The sequence below is a fragment of the Carlito syrichta genome, unplaced genomic scaffold (genome assembly GCF_000164805.1).
Source record: "Carlito syrichta isolate Samal-C Ts95f unplaced genomic scaffold, Tarsius_syrichta-2.0.1 Scaffold271031, whole genome shotgun sequence".
NCBI lineage: Eukaryota > Metazoa > Chordata > Mammalia > Primates > Tarsiidae > Carlito > Carlito syrichta.
In genome coordinates, this window is record NW_007215127.1 from 527915 (window position 1) to 544113 (window position 16199).

The following is a 16199-nucleotide window of genomic DNA, read 5'->3' on the forward strand; positions in this document are numbered from 1 at the left end:
TTGAACTCCTGGCTTCAAGCAATCCTCCCGCCTCAGCCTCCCAAAGCACTGGCATGAGCCACCACACCCAGCTTGAAATATTTTTCTCTTTTATAAAAATAAAAATTCTTTTTTTAAAAAAAATTTATTTATTTATTATAAAGATGTGGAGTGAGTGAGACTCCTACTTAAAAAAAAATTTAAAGAAATAACATGTCTGATTTTTTTTTAGTTAGAAAATGTGATTATCCTGGGTTATCCTTTCAATATACTAAACTCTTCACCTGAGTAACAAAGGATTATCAAGGGTCAGGTATATAAATACCAATCATACAGGTATCCTTGTTGATGAGGTATGCTCCTCCCTCCCCTAGCAGTTTCCCTCAACTGCCAGTCCCACCTCCCAAATAAAAATTCTTAATCCTATGTGAGTTTCCACTTCTAGTACTGTCAAGCTCAGCTACACAGCTTCGATATCTGTCAAACACTTTTAAAGACTTAAGCTGCTTAAGGTAGAATTTTCTTTTAAAAAAAAAATTTCAATACCGAAAAGGAATTTACTGATGTTTAAGAGTTGTAAGGCAGTGTATTTACAGAGTTTGGGTATTTTTTTTCACCTGTTTTAAAAACAGGCTCAACAGCATGTAATGAAGCCCAGTCATCTGACGGCACACAGGAGCCTCAACCCCTCCACTCAGTTGGGGTATGTGCTGCCTTCTTGGTGATGCACAGCCCATGGCATAATCTCTGTGGCCACACTTTCATCATTTCCAGTATGCACCAAAACAAAATATTTTTTACTACTGTTCATTAAAAAACTGAAAATGGCCTAAAAAGTGCCCATATTTTTCTATCTGAACATCATTCCCAAAGTCTCTTGTTAAATAAAATGCCTGGGGCAACCCCCCCTTGGGTCCCCTCCCACTTTGGGAGTTTTTCTGTCATCTCAATAAATCCTGCTTCAAAATAAAATAAAATAAAATAACATGCCTGGGCTGGGTATGGTAGCTCACATCTGTAATCCCAGTACTTTGGGAGGCTGAGGTAAGAGGATTGCCTGAGTCCAGGAGTTCGAGATCAGCCTGAGCTATCTAGCAAGACTTTGTCTCTATAATAAATCAAAAAAATTAGCTGGGCATGGTGGTACATGCCTGTAGTCCCAGCTACCAGGAGACCGAGGCAGAAGGATCATCTGAGCCCAGCAGGTTGAGGCTACAGTGGCCATGACTGTAACACTACACTTCAGCCTGGGAAACAGAGTAAGACTCAGTCTCAAAAAAATAAAAAAATTTTACCACTGGGCACGGTGGTTCAAGCCTATAATGCCAGCATTTTGGGAGGCGGAAGAAAGAGAACTGCCTCAGTCCAGGGGTTAGAGATCAGTTCGGACAACTTGGCGAGACCTCGTCTCTACAATAAATAAAAAAACTAGCCAGGCGTGGTGGCACATTCCTGTGGTTTCAGCTACTTGGAAGTCTGAAGCATAAGGATTGTCTGAGCCCAGCAAGTTGAGGCTGCAGGGCAGTGAGTGTGCCACTGCACTCCAGCATGGGCAACAGAGTGAGACTTCTACTTAAAAAAAAAAAAAAAAATTAAAGAAATAACATGTCTGATTTTTTTTTAGTTAGAAAATGTAATTATCATGGGTAATCCTTTCAATATACTAAACTCTTCACCTGAGTAACAAAGGATTATCAGTGTTTGCAACAAGCACAACAAGCATCAATAAGAATCAGCTTTACGGCCGGGTGCAGTGGTTGTAGCCTGTAATTTCTGCACTTTGGGAGGCTAAAATGAGGGGATTGTCTGAGCCCGCGGGTTCCTGAACAGCCTGGGCAACTTAGTGAGACCTCACCTCTACAATAAATCAAAAAATTAACCGAGCATGGTAGCACACACCTGTAGTTCCGGCTACTTGGAAGGCTGAGGCAGAAGGATCACCTGAGTCCAGCAGGTCGCAGCTGGAGTGGCCGTGAGTGTGCCACTGCACTCCAGTCTGGGCGACAGAGTGAGACTTCAACTCAAAAAATAAAAATAAGAAATAAAAAATAATCAACTTTTTCCTTCTGTACTGAGAAGTGATGGATGTTGGGGGTGAGAGGAGGCAGAAGAATTAAGGAAAACTAAGGAAAAAAAAGCACAACAAAAATCAACTCAGTACACAAGAGCTGTTCATTAACATGGCTCACAGTCCCCTTCTCAGTCCAGACCCCTCCCCTGGCTCTGGCAATTCTCCTACATGGTTCTGTCAATGCGTCCTCTACCTACTATACCATACACTAAAATGCCACTCCAATGACTTTGAGTATGACAGTCAAGAACATGTTAAAGTATCTCACCATTTTCTATCAACATAGTAGTAAATTTCAGAAATTATTAAGCACAGAGGCCAAAATATTTCCATACATTAAATTATACATTAGTCTAACCATATAATCCCAAGGGTGAAACAGCTAGAAAATGTGAATCCCGTTATTTCTAGAGTCTCTCAATTCTTAAATTTTGGCCCCATGTTGAAGGAAGACTCTTTCCTTATTCCCCTCTATAGCCCACCTTCTTAAACTAAAAGTATTAATACGGACTAATTGGGGAGCTAAAAAATTCCTTTCATCTGTTTTTCATCTTTTAACCTTTAATCAAAGTCCATAAAACAGAAAGGATAAAAAAGGAAAAGCTGCAACAAGTATTAATATAAATTTCAAACATCCAAATGGGATTACAGAGTGCTTTAAAAATGTATTGTATAGGAACATACTAAAGCTGTTTTCAAAATACAAAGCTTCAATTTATTTCAATTTAACATAGTTTACCTGTCATTCAAATCTGCTATTCTAATGCCCCTGCAGAACATCCTGAATTAAATGTCCAACACCAACTATAGCAACACAAAAGCAGAATGATAACTTGAGCAGTAATACCACTTGTTAAACTTGTTTTTTGGTGTTTTTTTTTTTCTTTTTGAGTCGGAGTTTCCTTCTGTCATCCAGGCAGGAAAGCAGTGGCGCAATCTCAGTCACTGCAGTCTCAACCTGCTGGGCTACGGTGATCCTTCCACCTCACCTTCCAAGTAGCCGGGACTACAGGTGCGCACCACCATACCCAGCTAATTTTTTAATTTTTTTGTAGAGACGAAGTCTCACCATGTTGCCCAGGCTGGTCTCAAACACCTGAGCTCAGGCAATCCTCTCACCTCAGTCTCCCAAAGTCCTGGGATTACAGGCACGAGCCACCACACAGACCAATGTTCCTTTTTCCGAGAACATTCTGAAGCCCTGATTCCAGGAAGCAAGACACAAGACACAAAAGCCTTCCCTTCCATAAAACACCAATCTTTGATCAAAGAACTTTAGCTTGTCTTCCTACATTGTAACTCTTCTAAGACAAGAGTACTTCCACCTTGCTAACAGGTTTGTTAAAATGTGTTATTCTACAACTCTGTCCCCCTTCCCTGCCAGTGATTAGAGAGAATGACCAACCGAACAGGATTCCTCAGAGCAGGGGCAGAGAAGGTCTGATTAGAACTCACCCATCCAGAAGATTCATTGTTGTGGGTGTCACTTCAGCAAACAGAATTATTTTTCCCAATATCTTGGTCTGCAAATTTTGTCGATAGATCTCCAGGTTAAAATTTTCTGATGAGAAGGTCTCCGTGTCAGTAATCACAGGTATAGAAGATGGGGTTATTTCTATTTCACATGTGTAGGATGAAACAAATTTAAGAGAGAGCTTGCTGGATTTTATTACTCCTTCAGGGTCCACGTGTTTCCCAAGCCACTGCATAAGAGGATCCCAGATTTCCTGTGTCATAAAGAAAGAAATGAAAAGGTCGTAATTTGGTATTACAATAGATGATGGTAGCTTTTCCTTAAAATGCCTTTTTGGTAATTTGAGTACTTCCTAATTCATGACCAATAAAAGCTAGATTAACATATCCCATACATCTAAACTTTTATACAATATGATAATAAATATGGTAAGTATGCTTATACTATAAAGCTAAGTTCTTCAGAAACCAGAATCCAAAGAAATAAGTTCAGTTCATTATTATATTTTCTATCTGACATTTTATGTCCTCAATTCTCAAGATACCCCTGCAGTCTAGAGCTCATAAGTTATTTTCCAGTCCTCTGTGCATTTCACAGAAAACTTTTATCTTTAGATTTTTGTCCCACAAAGGAATTCATTGTCCATCTGGGGAAAAACAAAAACAAAGAACCCTACATGAAAGAAGTCAGAGCACAAAGTATTAAGATAGTAGAGCATTTCATCTCAGCCTCAGGTCTTAGAGGACCTCCGCTTCCTCTCCTAAAGACGAGTTGAACATCAACAAAGTAGAAACAAATTTATGCAGGGAAAAGAATGAGATATCCCAAAGCTGCTTTCTGTTTGCCCCAAATGCTGGTACACGGAGGGGAAGGGAAACAGAATCTAGAAGAGATGTTACCCAATCCAGATACAGCACTCTCCATCCTACCCCTGCAGCCAAAAGCCTGGAGGAGCACCCCACCACCCCAGAGGTACCAGAGGACCCAGAGGCTTTCCTCCAGGAGGGTTCATCAGGAACTGGCTGCTCAAAGGAGTCATCATTCCAAGAGGCCTGCTCAGAGCATATCAAAATCTGTCAGTCCCAGTAAATACAGATCCAGGCTCTTTCAGAGCATATCAAAATCTGTCAGTCCCAGTAAATACAGATCCAGGCTCTTAGGCTATGCCCCTCAAAAAGGAAAACAAGCCCCTCTGTTAACATCAGGAGTATGTCCCAAAGATCCCAGTGGCTACAGAGAAGCAGCTTCAAAGATAAAATTTAATTCAACTGAGTTTACTGATCAACCTTTAAAACTCACTGCCAGATTACAGAAAATACAGAGAACAACAAGTTAAATGGTGTCAGAAGGAAGCAAGAAGAAGTCAAGAATGTGAGACATTTCACAGGACAGCTGGGCTGGAATCTCCAACAAGTCAATGTCTGGGGAGGACAGGGAGGGTTGCTAGGGTGGGAAAGGGGACCAAGTCTAGATTAAAAGTGAACAAAGGGGCTAAAAATCCCTGTCCTCAGAGAGTTTATACTCTAGTATGGGAGGCAGAAAATGAAAATAATTAATAAGTACAACATATAGCATGCCAGACAGCAATAAGTAGAAAGAAGAACTAAATTAAGCAGAGAAGAGAGTAACAAGTGTCAGAGGCAGACCACTTCAGATCAGACAGATAGAAAAACCTAACTGAGAAGATGACATTTAAGCAAAGACCAGGAAAAAGTGAGGGAGGGCCCTACAATATAATTTACATGACTATGTCATTTATATATATTTATGTAATGGGATTCCAGGGAAAAGCAAGTATAGGGACTCCGAGGGGGAAAGAGCGAGGGGACAGCAAGGAAAGCAGAGTGAGCTTGGGAGAACAAGGGGCGCCAAGGCCACAGGTGTACAGAGGCAGTGGGGTCCAGGTTGATGAGAGCCTCGAAAGTCACAAGGAGGATTGGGCTTTCACTCAAGGAGCAACAGAAGCCCCAGAGGGTTCTGAGGAAGGGAGTGGGATGACCTAACAAGATCACCCCACTCTGGTTGCCATGTTGAGAGCACAAGGAAAGGGCACAAACAAACAAACACAGAGAGGTCGATCATAAAGTTCCTTAAATAACCCAGGAGTATGACTACTGCCTGGACCAGCATGTAGCAAACACCAAGGAGTTTTCTTCATTTCCTAGGGCTGCTGTCACAAAGTACCACAAGCGGAATGGCTTGAAACAACAGAAATATATTCTCTCATTATTTTGGAGGCTAGAAGGTGAGAAAGGATGGGATTTCCCAGTAGACTCTGAAGTAGAGGTTACAAGATTTGCTAACAGGTCATATTTGGGATCTTAAAGAAAATAGGCATTCAAAAATGAACCCAAGATTTCCGACCTAAACACCTGAAAGACAGAGTTACCACTGGAAATACCATAGAAAGAGCAGGTTTGAAGAGATAAAGAAAGGTGGTCAGCTCTGTGCCTGTTTGAAATACTTGTTACAAATCCAGCTGGGCACAGTGGCACATGCCTGTAATCCTGGTACTTTGGGAGGCTGAGGCAGGAGGATTGCTTGAGCCTAAGGCTTCAAGACCAGCTTAGGCAACATAGCAAGACGTCATTTCTAAAAAATTTTTTTTAAAAATTACCCAAGCATGGTGGTACACACCTGCAGTTCCAGCTACTCGGGAGGCTGAGGTGGAAGCCCAGGAGGTCGAGGCTACCATGAGCTATGATTGTGTCATTGCACTCCAGCCTGGGCAACACAGAGTGAGACCTCAACACACACAAAAATAAAAATAAAAATCCCTGCACTGGGATATAAGGGTTTGAAAAAGAAAATTAATTTACTTACATATTTGAGAACTGTCAGACTATAGATAATAATTTAGAGCCAAAAGAGAAGATCAAGGAGAGAGTAACTGTGGAAAAAGAGAAGAATACAAAAGAGTTTCTTCATTTCCTAGGCCTGTTATCACACAGCACCACAAACTAGGTGGCTAGAAACAACAGCAATTCATTCCTAGACAGTTTTGGAGGGGCAAAGTCAGAAATCAAGGTGTCAACAGGGCCATGCCTCATGGACAGCTGTAGGGGGATATTTGTCCCCGCATCTTTTTCTGGCGGTACCAGCATTCGCCGGCACTACTTGGTTTGCAGTCACCCTATCTCTTCTCTATGTGGTGTTCTCTTCTCTACATGTCCCTGATTCTGTGTCTCTTCTCATCTTCTAAGGACACCACTTATGTTGGATTAGGGACCCATCCTAATGACCTCTTAACTCTGTTACATCTGCAAAAACCCAATTTCCAAATAAGGTCATATTCACAGGTTCCAGTGGTTAGAACTTCAAGATCTTTTCTTGGGGGCACAATTCAACCAACAATAGGGGTCAAAGCTTATGTTTCAGGGAGATGAGGGAAAGTCTGCAAAAGAGACTGAGAAATGAGAGAAAATCAAGTGTGTATTTGGACATGAGTACAATTTCAAAAGCAGGAAGATGATGACAGTACAGCAGGGAAAGGGTTGAGAAGGAACTGCTGGATTCTACGAGGCAGAGTCCATCTAGAATCTGATGAGAATAGTTTCAGAGGGCAATGGAGGCCAAAGTCTGATGGGAATGGTGAAAGGAGAAAAACTGCAGACCCAAGGATAAAGTTCTGGCAAAGAATTTCCTCTAAAGGACAAGAAAGGATTAGAGCAGTGGCGGGTGAGATATGGGGTCAAACAGATTTTGTTTAGTATAAATGGGAGAAATAACAGTATGCTTTGTTTACACAGGAAGTTCCCAACATACAAATGAGTTTGGTTCTGAGAGCATGTTCATATGTCTATTTGTTGTAAGTCCAACAAAGTTAGCCGAGGTACCCAACTAACACCATCAGCCATAAACAGTAATACTATAACATGTGTTTAACAGCTATCCTGGCTGTATCCTAATGGAGAGAAATAATACATTAAAAAAGCACATGTGCATCATTAAAGTTCATAACTTGAAGGTTCATATGTAGGGGACTTCTGTATATTGATATCAATGGTCCCACAGAGCAAATCATCAAGTGAAAGGAGGCACCTAGAGCATATCCAGAAAGGTCAGCCTTGGGAGCAGAGACAGCTCATCCATTGAGTTGGGTATAGCTCAGGTCCCCCTCTGGGGACACCCAGTCTTGCATCCCCATGGAGTTCCAGTCCTCCCTTGCCCCCTGCTGGCTGCACAGCTATATGGGACAGCCCTGGTCACTGACCTTTGCTGCCACCAACCTGCTCCAAGGCTGCAGGGAAGTGAGAATCCTGGTGCTGTGGCTAGCAGAAGTCATCTTCTGATTGCTTCTATTTTCTCAATAAATAGGAAGCAAGATCATCAGCTAAGAGAAAAAATGAGGAAGGAGGTATTGAAAGTTTGAGGAGGGAGTAACAAATAGGACACCAGGGAGAGTGAGGAAATTAATGCAGTGAGGAAAGTCATATGAGCAGCTGGAAGCATTTGGGGTTCACAGAAAGTTAACAATTCTGGATTTAGAGTGAGCAATCAGCGCGACTTTGTGTTTTTATCCAGCCATAGTCAGCTACGCAACCATGAGGAGATAATGAGCTGGGCTTGGCATAGAGGAGGTGGTGAGCTGGGGGTATATATAAAGCAGTGACTGAGACTGATGGAGTACAAATGAAACAATGCTGGAGACAGAAGGTGAATACGAATGGTCCAGGATTCCAGAGCTTAACCTCATGAAGAGGAGAGTGAGAGGAGCATCCCAGGACCAAAGAAATCAGGACAGTACCACAGAAAGGAATGAAGTACCAGGGAAGGAATGCAAAATAAGGGGTGATCCTGCTTAAACAGATACCAGAAAAGTTGCCGAAAGAAGTCAAGTTCAAGTGAGCTACCAAACGCTAGAATCAGCTCCTGTGACAGAACTAACTTTTGATCTTCAGACAACAGAATTCCAAGATAAATTTCACATGAAATATTCCCTGGCCACCATTATTTCCTTGATATATGCTCTACGGGGAGGAGAAGAATGAACAAGTAAATAACACACAAAGGTGATCCCCAAACCTCAGATCTTGCCATCGGTTATAACCAACTTTAGGAATGGACTCCTAAAACTTTGGTCAATGCCCTGAAGGCACTGTTAGGATCTGAATTTCTATCACTTTCCCCAGGATGGTTGGAGGTCACCAAGGCACCACACAGATGAACGATACATAGAGGTGCGTTGGTTAAACCACAAAAATAGAGATAAACCTACTAACTAACTCTGGTTTTCATTAACTCATCTGATGTGGGTATTGTAACTCCCCCACTCAAAGTCAATGAAAACCAGCATGAAATGAAAAAGAAACAAGTATCACTGAGTAGAACTTTTAGAGCAGAAATAAAGCAGAGTTTCCTCCACCAGGTTGGCTATCTAAGTTGTTCATTTTTTAGAAATATGAACGAAGCAACCACTGTGTCCCCAAAACAGTACCAAAGTGGAATGGGAGGAGGAAGAATGGATGTTGATATGGTTTGAACGTGTCCTCCACATTTCATGTGTTGGAAGCGTAATCCCCAAATTCATACGTTGATGGTATTTAGAAACAAGGTGTTTGGGAGATAGTTGGAATAGGATGGCATCATCAGGGTGGGGCCCCCTATGATTGGACTAGTCCCTTTATAAGATGAGGTAGAAAGACCTAAGTTGGCATGTTCTTGCCCTTCACCCTGCTAGACACAGCAAGAAGTCTCTCACCAGATGTCTCGCACCATGCTCTTGGACTTATCAGTCTCCAGAAATGTGAGCTAAGTAAACCTCTATTCTTTATAAGTTACCCAGTCTCAGGTATTCTGTTACAGCAACAGAAAACAGACTAAGACAGATATGTATACACATAACTACAACAGAGCATGACAAGTGCTAAGAACATTCACTCAAACTATTCAAATATGCACTTCCTTTTGACAAAGTAGGTCAACTCGACTTGCCAAATTTAATCACCTATTCTTATCTGCAGGCAAGTTGGGAATTGGACTCCCAAGGAATTACATCATTGTTGCCATGTCTACTAATTACTAAAATAATATTCCAAATTATTTGCTTTTGAAAGCAATACCTAGACATGTACAAATCTGCAAAATAAATTAAAATTGATGAGAACAGGGCATGTGGGTTTTTTCCTCTTATGTATATTCTTTTACATAATCTTTCAGGGCTTACTGAGAACCAAGTAAATTACTTAGAACAAAGGGAATCTAAACAATATCACATGAAACTAGGACCCTCTTAAGAAATATAACTGCATACCACTCGTAATTCTCCTAAATATTTATATTCACTATAGTCAAACCCAATTTTAAGCCATAAAGTAAAACTGAGTACACATGGACAGCACTTAGCCTTCTCCCAAACCTTCTCCCCACCATTATCCCTGGACAGAATAAAAATTCTAAATAAAATTCTGGTTGCAAGAAATATCAAAATTACTACTGGTTCAAATGCAAATCTGTCTGGTACATCTCAGAAGTGCTCAAGTTACAATGATAACTTGAGAGCTGCAAAAGTAGCTGCTAATAATACATGCAGGAGGGTCAGACACAATGGCTCACGCCTATAATCTCAGCACTTTGAGAGGCCGAGGAGAAAGCATTGCCTGAGTCCAGAAGTTCAAGACCAGCTTGGGCAACATGGCAAACCCCATCTCTTCAATAAATCAAAAAATTAGCCAGGCATGATGGCACATGCCTGTAGTCCAGCTACTTGAGAGGCTGAGGTGGAAGGATCGCCTGATCCCAGGAGGTCAAGGCTGCAGTAACTGTGATCATGTCACTGCCCTCCAGCCTGGGCAATAGAATGAGACTCTGACCAAAAAATAAAAATTAAAAATGCAGGGGAAAGGAACTAATTTAATTCATGATTCCTGGTTAAACTTTATTAATGACTATGGCGGTAGTATGAAAATGTTACTGAAGAAAAAAGGTTTGAATCATATATATCAAGGCAAATGGGTTGACATTTAAGTAATATTACCCACTCTGCAGTCTCTAAATCTACCTAACTCGTTGAACTCAACTACCAGGGCATAATTAAAATGTCATTTATTTAGGGAAGCCGTCTTTGATCTATAACCCCTCCAAATCTTTTACAAAATCTTGGTTACTTTACAGCACTTATCACAACTGTAACTGCATAATTTGTATAACCATTTTTTCAAAGTTCCACTGTCTTGTGAGTGTGTAAGCTTCGGAAATACAGTATATACATGTTTTTCTGTCTTGCTCTCAACTATATCCATGGCACCCAGGAACAGGTGTGGCAAAGAGTGCATGCTTAATGAGCATTCACTCTATAAACGTATCTTAAATACCTTACAAGGAAAACTCTCAAGTAACAGATAGATAGGTACAACAAGACATAAAACTCAAAAAAGGCAATGATAAAGCATGGTCTTGAGATAGATACATAAGAATCAAAAAGAAATGCAAAATATTTGAAGCCAAATCAATTACAGGTACTTCTGCTGAAAACAAAACAGCCACTACCAGATTCCACTTCAGTAAGATTTATAAAATCCTTCTAATTAATATTATTTTTCTAACATTTAAACTTAAATAATTTAGCATTTATTTTTCTCTAAGATTTTAGGTTAATTAAATACAATGTACGTGAAACCAAGAGCTGAGTACTTTAGAATTGCATAAATTTAGTCCTTTTAAATCATCCATAGCAATAAGAAAATCCAGTCATTCTCAACAAAGATTAATAAGTCTTTGCTTCTTATTTAGGTCATAATGCATACAACATGAAAATCCCAAGGAAACTACCAAAAAAGAAAATGGCTGGGCACAGTGTTAAACAAGTAATCCCAGCATTTTGGGAGGCCAAGGCAGGAGGATTGCTTGAGGCCAGGAATTCAAGACCAGCGGGGAAACATAGCAAGACCACATCTCTACAAAAAATAAAAAAACTAGCCAGGTATGGTGGCACATGCTTGTAGTCCCAACTACTCAGGAGGCTAAGGTGGGAGGATCCCTTGAACTCAAGAGTCAAGGTTGTAGTGAGTGAGCTATGATTGCGCCACTGCACTCCAGCCTGGGTGACAGAGCAAAATCGGGTCTCCTTTATTAAAAAAAAAAAGCAAACAGCAACAAGCTTGTGCAACACTCAAAAATGATTAAAGCCCATGAGACTCTATATTCACTAATGTCCACAATAAAACCAATATCTCAACTTCTGAAAAGATGAATACCTGAACTTGCACCTAGTGCAAATACACAGAAGTGGCTACTCTGGGGTTAGTAAACATACCACGACATCTGCTTATAAACAGAGTGCAACTAAGATCAGAGACCCAGTGTTATACTGTGTCCCATCACTTTAGAGTCATTCTACCCCTGTGACTTGTCTTATCTGCTAAATTTACACAGTTAACAAGATTCAGGGTTGGATTCAAAATATTTACTATGATCACCATTTGTGTTTGGAGGTCCTTTTCCCAGAAACACCAAATAATTGATTGTAGCAAAGGTTTTCTATCTCAGAGATACATTTGCCTCATTGTAAATAATTAGATTAGTTGTGCTTCAGTCATAACACTGCAAGTTGCCAGGCAACCAGGAGTGAGTAAATCAGTAAATGAATCATCAAAGACATAGCACACAATCTCCTTTTATGGGTGCCTGGTTCTTAGTTAAGCACTTTCAAGGAAACAGGAGCAAATATTTTTCGACTCTTATGGAATTTACATGACACAACCTAATTCTTATGATTGGCATTTTATTGATTTATTTGTTTGTTTTTATTATTTTTTTTTTTGAGTTGGAGTCGCACTCTGTCGCCCAGACTGGAGTGCAGTGGCCACTCCCGGCCACTGCAGCCTCGACCTGCTGGGCTCCGGTGATCCTTCTGCCTCAGCCTTCCAAGTAGCTGGAACCACAGGCACGTGCTACCACACCCAGCTAATTTTTGATTTATTGTAGAGATGAGGTCTCACCAAGTTGCCCAGGCGGGTCTTGAACCCATGGGCTCAGGCAATTCACTCACCTCAGCCTCCCAAAGGCACGGGATTACAGGCTGAGCCACTGAGCCTGGCATGATTGGCATTTTAGACACAAAATATTCATGGGCATTTTCACACTCACTCTGTGTCTTCATTCACATGATGAAAGCACAAAGCACAGCAGATCTTTATCATCAAAAGCCCACACTCCTGAGATAGAACCAGATTTTATTTTTACCTCCTTAAGGCAGGTCATTTGGCAACCCCTGAAGTAGACTTTTACTTGGAGCACCAGTACCAAGCAAAGCAATGCTCCCAGCACGGTTTGAGATGTGACCTACAGAGGTGTATATACCTCCTCACCTGCCTGGTACCCTTTGCAGACACCTCTGTCCCAGCAATGCCAGTCCCCCCACGGTCTAATCAACCTTTGCTTTACTTGCCTAGACTTCTCATTAGAAGGCCCTGCATCCAGGCTTGGGTCCCCAAGGCTGCTGCTTATTGCTCCCCCTCCCCAACTCCTGCTCAGTCACTGGCCCTAAACACTGTCACACCAAAGTGAACGGACCTGGAAGGACTTCCAGCTTCCAGTGGCACACTTCGCTGAAACTCATCCATGTCTGCAAACATCCAGGCCAACTGTCAATAAGGGACACCCATGGGCCAAAATGAACCCAGAGACGTGTTTTATTTGGCCCATTTTGAATTAATTCCAACACTTAAGCATTGGAATATTTTTCATATCAAATTGCCTGCTTCTTTTGAAGACGTAGCAACTCTTTCCACATGGCAGTAACTGGCTGGAGCCAAGTAACCACCCTCCCCCCATGGGGACACACTCTCCAGCTGGACCTGTGTATCCCAGCAGCCAGCTGCATGTCCTACCACTCCTGTGCCACAGGCATCTGGTTAGAGACGACTCGTCTCAGCCCTGGCATCAAGTCTGGCACCCATCCAGAAAGTTCTCCTCTGGGGCCCTTGGGGATGCTTCCTCCCAGTTAAGCCCATCTTAACTCACCAGACTGATTCTAGTGACACTGACTCTAAGAACAGGAGAGAACCATTTTGGCAGTTCCTCAAAAAGATAAACGGAGAATTAACATATGACCCAGCAATTCCACACTCAGGTATATAATCAATGAACTGACAACAGGGACTCAAACAGATTAATTGTGTGCCAATATTCATAGCAGTATTATTCACAATAGCTGAAAAAAATCCAGGTGTCCACCCATAGATGGATGGACAAATACAAGGTGGTATATACATTTAATGGAATATTACTCAGTCAAAAAAAAAGAAATGACATTCTGACACATGCTATATCATAGCTGGACTCGAAAATATTATGCTAAGTGAAATAAGCCAGATATTAAAGGACAAATATTGTATGATTTCACTTATACAAAATATTGAGAATAGGCAAATTCATAAAAACAGAAAGTAGAACAGAAGTTACCAGGAGCCAGCTGTATAAGTTATGCCACTGCATTGTAGAAGATTTAAAATAGTAAATTTATATATATATAATATAAAATGTGTGTGTGTGTGTGTGTGTGTGTGTGTGTGTATGGTCTGACAATTAAGTTCACAAAATTGCCATGGTGCACTTATGTTGGCAGCACTGTACAAACAATTTGGTAAGATTTCATAACCTTGGTACATCAGTGCCTCACAGCTGTGTTTGTCTTAATGTGTGGTGGTCTTGCAGAGTGGCATTCATTATTGTTGTTGCATGCTTTTGTGTGCCATCATGAGGCTATTGGAGCTTGAATTACAGCAATGAACAAAAATTAAATTTCTTATTAAACTTGGCAAGAGTGGAGATGAAATCAAGGATATGTTAGTCCAAGTTTATGGGGATAACGCCAAGAAGAAAATGACAAAAGGATTAAACATTTTTCTGAGGGGAGAGAGAGCATCACTGATGAAGAGAGGTCAGGACAACCAGTAACGAGCAGAACTGACTAAAACATTGCAAAAGTTCGTCAAATTGTGTGTCAAAATCATCGGCTGACTGAGAAGCATAGCAGACTAGTCAACAGATAAACAGGAAAATCTTAACTGAAAATATTGGCATGAGAAAGGTGTGCAAAAATGGTCCCAAAGGAGCTCTTGCATCATAACAATGGACCAGCTTGCTCAATACTGTTTGTAAGGGAGTTTTTAGCCAGCAAACACAGAACTATATTGGAATACTTTCCCCATTCACCTGATCTGGCCCACAATGACTTTTTTTCTTTACTTGAAGATAAAGGAAATATTGAAAGGAGGACATCAAGGGTAATATGACAACAGCTATGATGGCCATTCCAAAAAGAGTTCCAAAATTGCTTTGACAGGTAGAATAGACACTGGCATCGGTACACAGCTTCCCAAGGCACATACTTTGAAAGTGACTGTAGTGATATTCAGCAATAAGGTATGTAGCACTTTTTCTAGAAGAATGTGTGTGTGTGTGTATGTTTCTTTTTCTTTTCTTTCTTTTTTTTTTTTTGAGTCAGGGTCTCACCCTGTTGGCCAGGCTGGAGTTCAGTGACATGATCATGGCCTACCGCAGCCTTGACCTCCTGGGCTCAAACAATCGTTCTGCCTCAGTCTCCTGAGTAGGTGGGACAGGTCACTATGTCTGGCTAACTTCTTTATTTTTCTGTAGAGACGAGGTCTCGCTATATTACCCAGGCTAGTCTCAAACTCTTGGGCTCAGGCAATCCTCCCGCCTTGGCCTCCCAAAGTGCTAGGATTATAAGCAAGAGCCATCACACCTGGTCTTATTTGTACTGTATCACAATAAAAAGAAAAGGGAAGAGAGAGAAGGGGGTAAAGGTCTCAATTCCTTTACCCCCAAGAGGCTCCCTGTCTTCTATGCAATTAACTCCCACTCCCCATCAATTAGCCCTGCATACCCTAGGGGAACAGAAACGGCAGTCTGTACAGGCAACGGAGGGGTCTCACTATGTTTTCCTCAAGGCCCCTCCTTGCCTCACCACAGTATCACCAAGAGAGGCCACTCAAGGAACTCCTCAGAACAAAAATCTTTTCCAAAGAGACTTTCCATCCAGACAGAAAAGTGACTGGCAACTTATCTTGCTACATGATGTTAAGTTCTGTTTAGTCACCTACTTAATGACAGCAATAGTATGCAAGCTCCCATTGGTGGCACACTCATTCCACACCAAGTACTGTGCTGGGTGCTTTAGACCCGGGATCCCCAATCCTTACCAGGCAGCACAGGAGAGGAAATGGAGCCTCAGACAGCATTAATGACTGCCCAAACCACACAGGGAGTAAGTCGTAGAGGTGGAATTTGAACCCATGAAACCAAATCTGCCTGGCTCCCAAATCCTGGCTCTGATTCCTATCCCACAGTCCTCAGCAAGGAGATATACCTAACCCAAAATGAAGCAACACAGAAAATGTTGTCTATTAACTGTAATCAAAATACTGATGGCATCACAGAGAAAGACATAAACTCAATAAAATATGCAATGACCAACTAGAGATAAAATGGATGTGTATGGCTCAGAGTTGGGGTGGGGTAGGAGGGAGAAGGCGAATGGGCAGGGGAGGGAGAAGAGCATTTGGGAGCAGAAACTTGAATCTGAATCCTGGCTCTACCATCCACTAACTGTCTGGATAGACAAGGTTATAAGAGGACATTTTCACAAAGAAACAAAGGTTGTATCATTTAAGTGAGTTACTGCAGACCTCACCACTATCTGGTTTCAGC

At 41.4% G+C, this 16199-nt stretch overlaps 1 protein-coding gene across 1 annotated transcript in view; it reads right to left on the reverse strand.

Moving 5' to 3' along the window:
* The window catches only part of HLCS (holocarboxylase synthetase), a 193261-nt gene that overhangs the window by 147518 nt on the left and 29544 nt on the right, over positions 1–16199 (reverse strand). Inside the window, exon 4 of the mRNA XM_008052284.2 lies at positions 3506–3777. Coding sequence (XP_008050475.1) covers positions 3506–3777 — 272 coding nt within the window. The remainder of the gene's footprint in view (positions 1–3505; positions 3778–16199) is intronic.